Source organism: Macaca fascicularis, chromosome 1 (genome assembly GCF_037993035.2).
Source record: "Macaca fascicularis isolate 582-1 chromosome 1, T2T-MFA8v1.1".
NCBI classification, from domain to species: Eukaryota; Metazoa; Chordata; class Mammalia; order Primates; family Cercopithecidae; genus Macaca; species Macaca fascicularis.
In genome coordinates this window covers 214,122,430-214,136,917 of record NC_088375.1, presented here as the reverse complement: position 1 = coordinate 214,136,917, position 14,488 = coordinate 214,122,430, and the positions used below count along the sequence as shown (strand labels likewise).

Genomic DNA, 14,488 nt, shown 5'->3' with positions numbered 1-14,488 from the left:
ACCAACTATATACCAACTGATATAAATGTTATTTATGTATCAGGTTTCCGAAGTCAGCTTTGAGGTGTTTCATCCTCAAGCAGAGACAAGTAAAAACTATTCTCAAAAGTCACCACCAAAAGACTCATATGCAAACCAGACTGTTGTGGTGTTATGATTTATTAACTTCTCAAAGTAAACGGCTGTCATGATTTATTAACTTCTCAAAGTAAACAGCTGTTATGATTTATTAACTTCTCAAAGTAAACAAGGTGTAATAAGTGAATATTAAGTGAATAAGTACAAATAAATTGCAGTCATTAAGCATATGACCACGTCAGGTGGATATACTTAAAGACTGGAGGTAATTTTAATTTTCATTGTTAACTTCTGTGACAAAACCATTAAAAAATATTGAGACAGAAATGAATGGGTCAGAAATGCTTCTGAGGCTTTATAATTTAAAAACTGCTGGCCGGGCGCGGTGGTTCATGCCTGTAGTCCCAGCACTTTGGGAGGCTGAGGCGGGCTGATCACAAGGTCAGTAGTTCAAGACCAGCCTGACCAACATGGTGAAACCCCCATCTCTACTAAAAATACAAAAATTAGCCAGGCATGGTGGTGCACGCCTGTAATCCCAGCTACTCAGGAAGCTGAGGCACAACTGCTTGAACCTGGAAGCTGGAGGCTGCAGTGAGCTGAGATGGCGCCACTGCACTCCAGCCTGGGTGACAGAGCGAGACTCCATCTTAAAAAAAAAAAAAAAAAGGTTAAAAAAAAAAAAAAGCTAGAGTTGCAGGGGTTCTTAAAGCTCATTTACTGTTGGATTTCGAAGACTATTAAGACAATTAAGATGTAAAAGGAAATTATAAAACTTGTAGTTCCCTTAAACATATAGGTTAAAAAATCATGAGACTAGAAAAATGCCAAGAAACTTTACCTCCCAACATCACAAACCTCTATGTCACTCCGAGTCATGAAAACAACAGTTCTTTCTTTTCTAAGTGCTCTCTGGATTACCACTGAAGAATCTATACTCTTTGATTAAGGTGCTGGTGATCACAATACTAATATTGAGAGGATCTGCATTTCAAACAAATGTACCATGGTATGAACATTATTTAAACCAAAAGTCTGTTTGCCCATCCATCCCTGGGCACTGTCTTGCAATATCAGGCCATCTAAGTGGCAAACTGATTTTTAAAAAAGCATAAATGTCAGAAATGAGTGAAGTACGATTTTGATGCATGGTCTTTTTCACTTTACACTTACTTCAATTCTGAGGTACGGTTTGTATCTTCAACTTATATTTCCTATGATTGTTTTGTTTTTGTTTTTACATTTTAAAAACTTTTTTGTTCATTAGTTTCTCTCATTTTTGTAACTATCATATCACTGCAAATGAAAATGAACAATGAAGTGTCAAACAAATTGCTGTTCTCCAACAAACAGGTGTTCTTTGGAGGGCATTGACCTATAGCCACACCAAAACCAAGATTGTTTTCTTTTTTTTTTTTTGAGACGGAGTCTCCATCTGTTGCCCAGGCTGGAGTGCGGTGGCACGATCTTGGCTCACTGCAACCTCTGCCTCCCAGATTCAAGCAATTCTCCTGCCTCAGCCTCCCAAGTAGCTGGGAATACAGGCCCACACCGCCACGTCTGGCTTTTTTTTTGTATTTCAGTGGAGACGGGGTTTCACCGTGTTGCCCAGACTGGTCTCGAACTCCTGAGCTCAGGCAATCCACCCACCTTGGCCTCCCAAAGTGCAGGGATTACAGGCGTGATCTGCTACGCCGGGCCCCAAGGTTATTTTTCTAACTGACCAAACAAGGTCTAAGGTCATCTCTCCACCAAGGAAGAAGGTCCACTGTTTGTGATGGCACTATGAATACTGATATCAATGGAAGACAGACAGTTGAAGAAACAGGTAATTTACAAAGACTTATGACAAATTTCTCACTGTTCCAATTGCCCTGCATTGTTTTCTTTTCTGCTCTGGCTCATGGTGTTCTACAAGATGTTCTATAATTCCAAGAGGCTAGACACCTCTTACAGACACTGATGAGGAAATTGTCTCAAGAACAAAGCTGGGTAGAAAAGCCACATCTAAAAAGTAGGGATCAGTTTTTGGGTTTGTCAAATTTCCTTATTACACACCTCAAAATAGACAAAATACTGAGGACGTTGGTGACCAAAACCTACTCACTGCATGTTAAGAATCAACTGCTGGAGGAGCACTCATTTATCAAAAAGCCCAATTTACATATGCATTACTTAATCTGATAGGCATAGAGAAAGGAAATTATATAGCAAAGGACAATGTTGAAGAAGATAGGCTGTGCTGAATTGTTCAAAGCCAAAACTTCAATATTCCTAAGGGCTAACTGAGAATAGCTGATAAGCCTCAGATAACTTTTGATTAAACTTACAATAACCCAATGGTTAGTTCCTAAGGTCCTAGGTGATGCTACTTTAAAAACAAATAATTTGAACTGGGAAGACTATAATACTCCAAGGATATTACTGACCAGGTAAAACTGTACACAAAAAATAAAACAGTTTCAAAAGGCAAAGTGAGAGAACATTAAGCTTACCTGCAAGTGAATCAACAAGAGCATTATATTTTCAAAAATAGTTATAAACCTTTGATGTTCTGATTGCTATCATCCTACATCCAAGATTTAAAAAGAAGTCATGCATAGAGGAGTTCCTTTAAGTTTAGGACTGACTGGGTTTTAAAATTCTGGGAAGACAGTTTTAGGGACTATAGATCATCCTGGTTTTGACTGTTTTCTAGCCCCAAAGCAGCAAAGTTAAGCATTGAGAAACTGATTCATATGAATGAAGCAACAACAACAACAATAAAACCCAACATGTTTCATGACATATACCTTGGAGGCATTTTGTATATTTGGAAATTCTCATTTGCATTTTTAGACAATGGAGTAACTCTTTTGCAGGTTGTACTAAAACACAAACACACCACTGAAGAAACCAGACTAGGAATTTCAGCATTCATTCGATGTTTCTGGAAGTCAAGGAAAGTAGCCAATTAAAAAATAACTCAAACACTGCCTATTCTTCATGTTCAGCAAGCATGAGATTAATGGCAGAATGGCTTACCTGGGACAGGGCTCCTTCTTGAATTTAAGTTTTGAGAATCCAAAATCTCTTCTGTTTGCCCATCTTCTTCTACCTCTATTTTGTTTTGAATCTCTTTTGCATCTTCACTAAGGCAAGTTCTTATACTCTCGTCCTCCTCTAGGACTCTCTGGACTGTGATGGCAGCACTCGGAGAACTAACAGTAGTGGCGGCAGCAGGAACAATCACTGGAGTGGGAGGAGGAGAAGTTGGAGGAGTTGGAGGAGTTGGAGGAAAGGAAGGAACTGTGGAAGGGGTGATGGGAGTTGGGATACACTCCAGTTTCATTTCTTCTGGGGGATTTTCGAGAATCTCCAATTCAAGAGTCAATGGCAATACTTCCTGTTTTACTATTTCCACAGTGCTCTCCGTGGCTGGTAATTTTTCACTAACTCCATTTATTTCATTAATTAGGGTAGTACTAGAAATCAGTGGAATATCATTAGGTGCTACACTACATGGTTTCTTGCATATATCACCATCATTTTCATTTGTTGGTAAAGGGTCTGATGTTTCTGTGCAAGATGTGAGGCTGGGTACAGGAACTGTGTCTTCTCTTGAGGATGAGAGTTCACATCTGTCATCTATAGCAGTGGTGAATAGTGGTTGGCTACTGAGAGCAGAAGAGGTGGGGGAAGCAATTGTACTTCGAGCAATAGAAGAAACAGTGGTAGGTGATGGAGGCAGAGGAAGCTCTGCTATGGATACTATTGCAGTAGTTTCAGATGTCTGGCCTTCTTGTTCTTTCTTCTCTCCACTGAGGACTAGCCTAAGGACTGGGGAAGGAGACTTTAACACTGGATCTGGTTTTGGCTTCTCCTCTGGGGAAGAAAAAAATAAGTTTTAAGAATAATTCTTGGATCAGAGACTATATATTGCCTTGGGCCAATTCTTTCAATCTCTTACCCTAAATTACAGGCAGCAGAATAGAGACTAATATATTAGACTTATTGTGGTGTGCCAAAAACATTGTCTCTTTTCTTTCTTTCTTTTTTTTTTACTTAAACCTACTACTTATTTGGTAACCAATACATAAAGTCTATTTTGGAGTAAGAGAAGGAATCTATTCACCAAATAATTATATCAAGAACACAACTGAAAAGTTCATCAAAACTGAGGCTAAACCATTCTTGGTTTCGGAGTGAGGCTTTTCTTTAAGGTAGGAAAACCTTAATTTCTACCATCTCTTGTTCCCTAAAAAAATTTTTTTCCAGGGATATATTATAGTGGCAGAACAGTACAAGGGCAAACAATTAAAAATTAAATATTATAAAGGGACTGATGTTATTTTTTATTCTATATATTTTCATGTTTGGGGAGGTAATTTTTATTTTAAAAAGCATTACTTGTATAAAAATTCAAGGCAAAGCATCACATTTTATGTAATGAAATTTATTATCAGTGAAATCAAACTATTCTCAGTAACTGATAAAAATCAGTTTATAAATTAATTTACCCTTCAATTCTCAACAGAAGTATATAACCAGAAATAATGTAAGGTATAAAAATGGAAATTGCTGGGCTTGGTGGCACACGCCTGTAATCCCAACTACTCAAAAGGCTGAGGTGGGAGGATCACTTGAGCCCAGGAGATTGAGGTTGCAGTGAGCTACGAATGCATCACTGCACTCCAGCCTGGGTGACCGAACGAGACCCCCTCTCTAGACAAAATAAAAATAACAAAATTTATCTTGTGTCTTGACATGTAAAACAATTAAGGCGAAAACAAAGTTAATACACAAATAAATCCAATGAAAAAGAAAACTATATATAGTATGAAAGTACTAGTATTTCATAGTATGAAATAGTTTGATATACAAAAATGCATCTGTGTATATATAGAGAGAAGGAGACAGAGAGAGAGAAGAAACTGGTCATCATAATGAGGGTACCAGAAAAATACAAGGAACGATAATTAACAATAATTTCCACATTTTTATTAATAAATTCCAGGTAAATTGATATGTGATTCATCCCTGAGTGGAGGAAACCAAAGGAGATTTACACTGGCTTCCAGCCTTGTGCTTCCTTAGCACAATAAATAGGCTCCATGGAAAAACATATACTCATGAGTATGTTTATCAAATGACAATAAAAGTTTCAAGCACTACTAAAAGACAACCTAAAATGAGACTTTACTTTCTCCAACAGAATTTTTTTATGCATCAATGAAAGTGAGTCTTTACAATAAACTGCAATTATGTGAAAGCAAATATGCATTGTTTGTCAGATAAATAGGTAGTAAATACTATCATTAAGATATTATTAATTCATTCACTGTAATGACAGTTATTAGCCTTAAAATATACTTTTATTTATAGGCACAGAAGCTGGTGCTTCTAAAATTGGACTTTTCTTAGTTACTGTAGTGATGAGATAGAATCAATAGGCTCTCATTGCCAAATCCCTCAGACTAAGTTGACAGGGCAACAGACAAAAGTATTTCTGGAAAACATGTGTTTATTTTGTGCGCGCGTGTGTGTGCACACGCTCATGTGTGTGTTCATTCTAGATGGAACACGCCATACATAATACATAAATACAAACATGTATTTATCAAAATATCTTTGATGAAAATAATTTCCAGCTCACTGCAGTAACTGCTAAATAAGTCACCCAGATTACATAATGCTACTGTGAAAGCTTATCAGAATAACACCCTTTATGACCACTGACTGAAACCTAGATGCAGTAAATTTCAAAACAGGGCAGGGTGTGATGGCTCATGTCTGTAATCTTAGTACTTTAGGAGGCTGAGACGGGAGGATCTCTTGAGCCTAGGAATTTGCAATAAGCCTCGGCAACATAGTGAGACCTTGTGTCTACAAAAAATAAAAAGATTAGCCAGGTGAGGTGGCGCAGACCTGTAGACCCAGCTACTCGGGAGGCCAAGATGGAAGGATCGTTTGAGCCCAGGAGGATGAGGCTGCAGCAAGCTGTGATCATGCCACTGCACTCCAACCTGGGCAATAGAGCAAGATGTTGTCTCAAAATGAAAAAGGGAAAGGAAAAGTGGGGAGAAGGGGAGAGTGGGAGTGGGAGAGAGGGAGAGGGAAACGGGGAGGGGGAGAGAGAGGGAGGGAGGGAAAGGGAGGGAGGGGGAGGGAGGGGGAGGGAGGGGAAAGGAGGGGGAGGGAGGGAGAGGGGGAGAGAGAGAGAGAAGAGAGAGATTGATTCTCACATTAAATATCTAATAAGAGTATGTCAATTCAATTATTAATGTTGGGAAACAATTTCTGATAGTAAAAAATCAAACAAAAGTAGACCTACAACTGATAAACTTCTATACACTCTTCAGAAAAATCTAGTATTGAAAAAATTAGGCCAGGCACGGTGAGCTCATGCCTGTAAATCCCAGCACTTTGGGAGGCCAAGGGGGAAGATCACTTGAGCCCAGGAGGTCTCAAACTACAAGACCTCATTTCTACAAGCTGGGCATGGTGGTGTGTATTCACGGTCCCAGGTACGCAGGAGGCCAAGGTAAGAGGACCACCTGAGCCCGTGAGGTTGAGGCTGCAGTGAGCTGTCATCGCACCCCTGTACTTCAGTCTGGGTGATACAGTAGAGGGAGACTCTATCTCAAACAAAACAAAACAAAAAAATTATGAGTTCTTCATTCTAAAATAAAAGTCCTTTAACCCACTAATTAAAGCTTTCATACAGAAAGCTGAAAACACAGTAGAGCTAAATTAAAAAAACAAAACAAAACACTTACTTTATCCCTCTAAAGACTTCTACTATAAAGAGTTTGGCCATCTTTAAGAATTTGTAGGAATTCCAACTTTAAGAATTTTTCTAATAATCATGAAAGGGGTAGCAAAGACAGATGTCTAGAATATTTAAGGCAACACTATTTATATTATAATACAAGAAAAAAGGAAATCAATTAAATGTTCAACAATAGAGATTTTATTAAAGAAATGATGGTCTGGGCATATAATGGCATACTATGCAATATTTAAAATAGGTTTTTAAAAGAGTATTTAATGATATGGAAAGTTTTTTGTAATAAAATATATGTTTTGTTCTGTTTCGAGACAGTCTTGCTCTGTCGCCTAGGCTGGAGTGCAGTGGTGTGATCTCAGCTCACTGCAACCTCCAGTCTCAAGCAATCCTCCTACCTCAGCCTCCCAAGTATCTGAGACCACACGTACGAGCCACCATACCTGGCTAATATTTTTATTTTTTGTAGAGACGGGGTCTTGCTATATTACTCAGCTGGTCTTGAACTCTTGAGCTCAAGCAATCCTCCTGCCTCGTCCTCCCAAAGTGCTTAGATTATAGGCATGAGCCACCGCATCTGGCAAGAACGTTTATTTTATTTTTTTTTAAGCAGGGTACAAAACTGTATGTAGAACCCAATTTGGTAACTTAAAAAAATACTTAGTACTAACATATGTGCATAGGGGAAAATCAGTTTATTAATAATGGCTCTGAGTAATCAGACACATACTTTCTCATTTTGCTTATCTGTAGTTTCCATAAGGAGTGTCAAATTTTAAGAAGAATAAAATTGCTCCCTTTCATTCTCATATGGTGGTGGAATCAATGACCAAGACAAGGGTGTCTTTTGGTTGTCACAAGCCTCTCAATGACTGAAATGCTATTGTCATTTAATAGGCAGAGAGAGGAATACTGAGCATCCTGCAATTTGAGGTACAGTCTCACTTGACAAAAATAGGTCTAAATGCCAACAGAGTCCCAAATGAACAACACTGCTATGGATGGTTGAATTACAAACAGAATACCATTCACTGAACACACTAGGTGCTTTCAACAGGCACTAAGATTAAGACTAAGGCACCAACTAACTCATTTAATTATCCATATCATATCCTCAATACAATGCATTTAATTTTCTTTCTCATCAGTAAACAGCAATCATTTCAGCTGTGTACTATCAATACCAAGCAAAAATTTTAATTAATTCAACAGTTGTTCTCTCTACAAACCAATGTGAAGTATTCTCTATGTCTTCATCAGGTGTCAAACAAAGGTAAAATGGTAGATTTGTCTGGAACCTTGGCCTTCGTGTAAATGTTCTAGCTGTTTCATGTCAAAAACTCTGTAAACCAGAAGCTTAATAATGGCAGCTAACATTTGTTAAGCACTTACTATGTGCCAGGAACTGGGTCAAATACCATACATACATTGTCCCTTTTAATTCTCACAACCACCATTGGGGTAGAAATTATTTGCCTGTTTTACAGATAAGGAAACTGAGGGTTTTAGAGATCAGTCATAGGCCCAAGGTCATGTAAGTAGCAAGTGCTCAAGCCTGAGAATGATTTCAAAGCCCACATTCTTCCAACTTTGTGGAGGAAAGGGGAGGCTTATGGAAACAGAAGTACTTAAGTCAATCAAGCAGGAGGGAGACTTTAGAGTTAACAGGAGATTCTGTAACTGAGTACAAACTCTCAGTAATGACATTTCTATTGAGAAAGAAAAAAACAATCTGACTACAAAATGTAGAGATTCTGGGAGTAATATAACAATCTTTGAAAAAAGTCAGCTTTTATATGCTAATTTCAAAAGGAATCTATATTTAAGAAGGAAATTTTGAAAAACTCCTTGGCTGGCCGAGGTGGCTCCCATCTGTAATCCCAGCACCTTGGGAGGCCATAGCAGACAGGTCACTTGAGCTTAGGTGTTTGAGACCAGCCTACACAACATGGAAAAATCTCGCCTCTACAAATACAAAAACTAGCTGGGCGTGGTGGTTCACGCCTGTAGTTCCAGCTACTCAGGAGGCTGAAGTGAGAGGACTGCTTGAGCCTGGGAGGTGGAGGCTGCAGTGAGCCATGATCATGTCACTGCACTCCATCCTGGGTGACAGAACGAAACCCTGTCTCAAAATAGAAGAAAAAAGAAAAAAAAATCCTCAGTGTAAAGAAAAAAAAAAAAAAAACATTTTCTCTGAAAAACTAGTAAGCCCTTTCTAACGTTACATAAATTTAATTAAAAAAAAAAACTCTGAAAACAGTAATATTTTAGATATCGGCAGGCTAATAGATGAAATCAGAAAAGCTACTGTTTGACCAGTCAAGAAAGAAAAAAGAAAGAGAGAGAGAGATGAAAGAAAGAACAAGAGAGTGAGAGAGCAAGTGAAAGAGAAGGAAAGAAAGAAAGAGGGAAAGAAAGAAAGAAAGAAAGAAAGAAAGACAGACAGAAAGAAAGAAAGAAAGAAAGAAAGAAAAGAAAAGAAAGAAGAAAAGAGAAAAGAAAAGAAAAAAGAAAAAAGCGAGAGAAGGGAAGGAGGGAAGGAAGGAAGGAAGGAAGGAAGGAAGGAGGGAGGGAGGGAGGGAGGGAGGGAGGGAGGGAGGGTGGGAAGGAAGGGAGGGAGAAAGAAAAAAAGAGAGAGAGAGTGAAAGGGAGAGAGAAAGGGAAAGAGAGAGAAACAGAGAAAGAGAGTTAGTTTTCTGGTGAATAGGTGGTACTAAAAGGAAGATAATAGTAATCCCAGAGAGTTACTTATAACCTCTGAAATGCACTTAAAATACTACAAGTTTTTCTTTTCATCAAGGTAACCTGAATACTTTCCAATTAAGCCTATATTATGCACCAGTTTGATATGTTGATGTTGTTATTCAAATTTCCACTAAGCAAAACAAAAACAAAAACCTGAGAGGAAATAAAGTCTGCATTCCTTGTCTGGAAATCTGGGCCTAAATATGACAAAATGCAGGGATCTCATAATCTAAAAATTTTAACATTATTTTTCACAAAATAATGGCAAATGCAATAATACTGTCTTCAGGAAGGACAGAACTATCATCATCAAAGTATGTGATAAACTTTTTAAAAATCCTGGCACAGCTACAGAGAAAGTCTGCACAGAGGATAAATTTTAAGGCCTCTTTGCATGGGAAGTATTCAATATGCTTAGCATAATTCTAACCAGTAAAAGGATTACACATTTGCAAAAGCGCAATCAAGTTTTGAAGGGAAATACTCTGAGAATTATTATCCACTAAGATTAAAAACATTCTGAACTTTGACTCAAAACTACTTTGTCACTGAAGGTAGCGAGGGGACTTCCACATTTGGTCTCTACAACCTGTAATTTTGCAAGGTAAATGGTTTTACTATTTAAAAAATTCGCTTGAAGCATGCAGGAGTTCTCTTTTAACTCAAAATGTTGCTGAAAGAAGTTCTTGACAGTGTAATTTTTTGAAGCATGCCAGATTAGGATCACTGACTATCTTTTGGTTTAAAACTATCTTACATAACAAATACAATATAGTACCTGTCTGTTCAAGAATATCAGGCTTCTCAATACTCAGGGGGAAAATGAAATTTCTATATTAAAAACACGTGATAATCTTTGTTTCATGTAAAAATCATTGAAATCATACATTAGAAATACATCTTCCAGAAAGTTTATAAATGTGATTAACCTGCAGTCTACCCAAAAACCTTTAATATTAAATATGTCGATTTTATGGGCCACTCCTAAATATTTTTTGAAGGATAATTTTTAGTATGGGCATGGTGTCTCAGGCCTGTAATCCCAGCACTTTGGGAGGCTGAGGCAGGCGGATCACTTGAGGTCAGGAATTCAAGACCAGCCTGGCCAACATGGTGAAACCCCGTCTCTACTAAAAATACAAAAATTAGCTGTGCATGGTGGTGCATGCTTGTAATTCCAGCTACTCGGGAGGCTGAGGCAGGAGAATAGGTTGAGCCCAGGAGGAGGAGGTTGCAGTGAGTTAAGACTGCACCACTGCACTCCAGCCTGGGCAACAGAGCAAGACTCTGTCTCAAAAAAAAAAAAAAAGACAATAAGTTTTAGAAAATCTATATACTAACCATAGAGCTATAGAATAAACAAATGGTTTGGAGGAATGAATAATTCAAGAAAATTAGAAGGTAAATGGCTTCCATATATGATATCCAATCATTTTTAGAAATCTGAAACATAAAGCAAGGTCAAAGTTACTTGCTTCCTCGAACTGTGTTTAGAATTATCTCTCAATTTTAGCAAAGGTCAAGTTAAAATCCAACTAGGCAGGAAAGAAAGACTATGATATCCCACTTCCTGGTATGAGATTTCCCTTACATTTTCTATTATACTCCCAAAGGCACAGTATTTATTTCAACAAACATTTGGCACCTTCATGTTCAAGTTCAATAGGAGCAGAGACCTTAGTGTACTATTCCTTAATATAGCATTAATGGCTATAATTTACTAAGCATTTTTCATGTGATAGGCACGTTCCCACAGTAATCCTGTCAGGCATGTAGGTCTTTATTCCATTCTACAAGTGAAGAAACCGAGACACACAAGGTCAGTGGCTCAATAGATCAAATAACTAGTGCATGATGGAGCCGGGAGTTGAACTTGGATCCATCTCCAACTGTGGCTATAGAAGCCCAGTCTTGTAAGAAGAAACGCTTTATCTTTTTTTTTTTTTTTTAAATAGCAAGATACCTAGGGACATGCTGAATATATAAGCTAAACTGTATTGTTCTTGTAAAGTAACATATGCTATGATTTCTCCCTCCACCTCTCACCTTGTTTTAAAGGGCGGTTTAAGGCAGCTAACCTTTTACCTATATACAGATACTAACAGTGAGAGATTAAACAAATGTATGAAAAAATTTTACCAATTATCCCTACTTTAGTTTCCTAGAGGCAGAATACTTTAATTTTCTGCCTCAAAGCTTTGTTTAAAGGTGGGTGTCTAAATAATCCTCGGATGCTGTACTCTTACTCCTGAATGCTGAGGGCAATGAAATTAATAAAAAAGAGACTGAAGATAAGAGGGAGGAAAACAGTCATACACAAACCTTGCTTCTGGTCGCTAGCTGCAGTGACAGGGGTGCTGGCAGCAAGATGAGCGCTCTCCACAGTCCCATAAACCACAGGGCTGTGCTCAGGGACCTGGCTGGGCAGCTGCTGGGATTTGAAGTACAAAAAAGGGTGATAATGAGCGTGCGAACATAAAAACTAGCAACATGGAACCCAAGCGAGTAGGGAAGACAGTAGAGCACGGGAGATCACAAAATTAAAAAAGGAAAGCAAGGAAAAAATATATAGTCCAATTTAATAAATTCAAAAGTACATGGGAAGACAGGGAAGATAAAGAAAGAGGCAGCAGAAAAAGGGGAAGGAAAAGAAATGATTACTATTAACCACAGCAAGAGAAGACAGCACAACAATCATTAGTACAATTTATTTCCCAGTATTCCTTCTAAGGACAAGCCGACTTGTCAACCTAACAATAGATGTCACATCTGAGAGGGAATTTAACACTCTCCCAAAGACCAAAATTGATTTGGTCAACTTCATGTATAAATTATCTAGCAAACCAGTACAAACAGAAAATGTAATGAGACTGAAAACCAGTAACAGATTCAAGAAAACAATACTGAAAAATGATTCCTGCTACTCATCCATGTAATCATACAGGTGAAATACTTTGAAAGTATATAATAAAGCAATTTCACCATAAAATGTCTATAGGTTCTGGGTCAAGTATGGTATTTTCAGAATCAGAAATCTTGAGTAAAATACCGGGTTTTTCAGAGATATGAGGAAACTCTCATTTTCACTCAGGCATTGTATTAGAATGAAAAATGACCATCAAAATCCAAGCAGGGTAGGTTGAGAAAAATCACAGCTATTGCTCAACTTAGAGGAACAGAATTACACAAGAGAGGACATGAACACTCATTCTACATCACATTCCAGGCAGGTATTCATTCAGGATTTGAGGGTTACACAAGCAACAAAACAAAGCAGTGTCTCTCCTCGGAGATCTAAGGTCAATATTTTTGGTATCTATAATATCCTACAATGAATTATATCAGTGCTATCAAAGTAGAGCTCCTATACAATTCTATTTTTCTTTTTCTTCTGAGGAATAGGGATGGGGAGATTAAGATGTAGGTAAGTGTGGGCAAATAGAGACACTTAAAAAGTGAGAGTTCATAAAAAATATTTTCAAGTCGGTGTCACTTAAAATGGGAATATAAAATGAATTGGACACATACAATTTAGGATGATAGATATCATTTAAGTAACAATGCTTTTCAGAATGTACAACATGAAATTTATATTTGAGTATATAAGGACTGTATGGAATAATAGACAGAAATAGTGAAAATGCTATCCTTTCACCTATTCATTAGACCGTGAAAATGTTCATATTCCACAATTACTTCTAAATGAAGACTACTAAAATTATATTTCTATATAAAAAAATGGAGAGTTACTGTTTTCACAGGGACAAATAAAGAAAATAGCACTGCCGTAATTACTCTGGATCCGTAGTTTCAGTGGGAAAAAAAATGCACTACTGAAATTCAATAGAAAGGTTCATAGCTAAAAATAAAAATACCGATTTTTCAGTTCTACAGGTTGAAAACAGATCTGGAACAAAGGAAACACTCCATGTTATTTAGCATTCATTAAGCAGTTATCCACATTTCTCAGGAAAGAAAGATTTGTAAGTTGTATCATTTACCTGAAAGGAAAAAAATATTAACTACTCCAATCGCCTGGGAAATTAATAACCAAATAAAAAAGGGGGGGGGGCAGGTTAAGTGCTAAAAGTAGGTCACAAAATGACATTCACAGAAAAAGTAAGATGTTTAAGACAGTAAAAGGCTACTAGAGTCAATGATTTTTCCATCTAAAATACCTTCAATCATATAAAAGATGGACATTTTAAAATTAACAAAGTCCTAAAAAGAATCTATGTATAAAGAGTCTTAAGAAAGGAATGAGATAATATGTTTAAGTTACAATTTGAAATCCAAGTATCCAGTACACAAGTATATATCCATAAAATGCTCGGAAAGTACTTCTCAGTTTTCACAGCAGTGAAATGTAGAACTAAAGATCCTACAGTCTCCTTCAACTTCATCATTTTATAAGCCTCCAGCAGTACTAATAAAATCATAACATATTAACATGTAATTCAATACTTTTTTTTTTTTTTTTTTTTTTTGAGACAGAGTCTTGCTCTGTCACCAGGCAGGAGAGCAGTGACACAACCTTGGCTCACTGAAACCTCAGCCTCCCAGGTTCAAGTGATTTCCTTGCCTCAGCCTCCTGAGTAGCTGGGGCTACAGGTGTGTGCCACCACACCCAACTAGTTTTTTGTATTTTAGTAGAGACGGGACTTCACCATGTTGGCCAGGGTGGTCTTTATCTCCTGACCACATGATCCGCCTGCCTTGGCATCCCAAAGTGCTGGGAATACAGGCATAAGCCACTGTGCCCGGCCAGAATTCAATACTTTAATCTTGTTCAGAATTAGTTTTAATTTAGGATAATCTTCTCAAATTGTATTTTAACCACTAATTTCATCTCTTCTCTCCTAAAGAAGTAATTCAACCAGGGCAGGCACTGTGGCTCAT

General features: G+C 37.6%; 1 protein-coding gene and 1 long non-coding RNA gene across 51 annotated transcripts in view; one reads left to right on the top strand and one right to left on the bottom strand.

The window, feature by feature from the left end:
- The window catches only part of EIF4G3 (eukaryotic translation initiation factor 4 gamma 3), a 375,324-nt gene that overhangs the window by 126,015 nt on the left and 234,821 nt on the right, over positions 1–14,488 (bottom strand). For 31 of the 50 annotated variants that reach the window (XM_074018065.1, XM_074018064.1, XM_065528533.2 and 28 more), the window contains 2 exons: positions 11,912–12,020; positions 3,103–3,942 (listed from right to left, as the gene is read on the bottom strand). In XM_074018065.1, coding sequence (XP_073874166.1) covers positions 3,103–3,942; positions 11,912–12,020 — 949 coding nt within the window. The remainder of the gene's footprint in view (positions 1–3,102; positions 3,943–11,911; positions 12,021–14,488) is intronic. The other 19 variants (XM_065528583.2, XM_065528550.2, XM_045379054.3 and 16 more) reach the window with 1 other exon arrangement.
- LOC135967060 (uncharacterized) overlaps positions 1–14,488 on the top strand; it is a 40,787-nt gene that overhangs the window by 5,903 nt on the left and 20,396 nt on the right. The gene's annotated exons all lie outside the window — the stretch shown is intronic.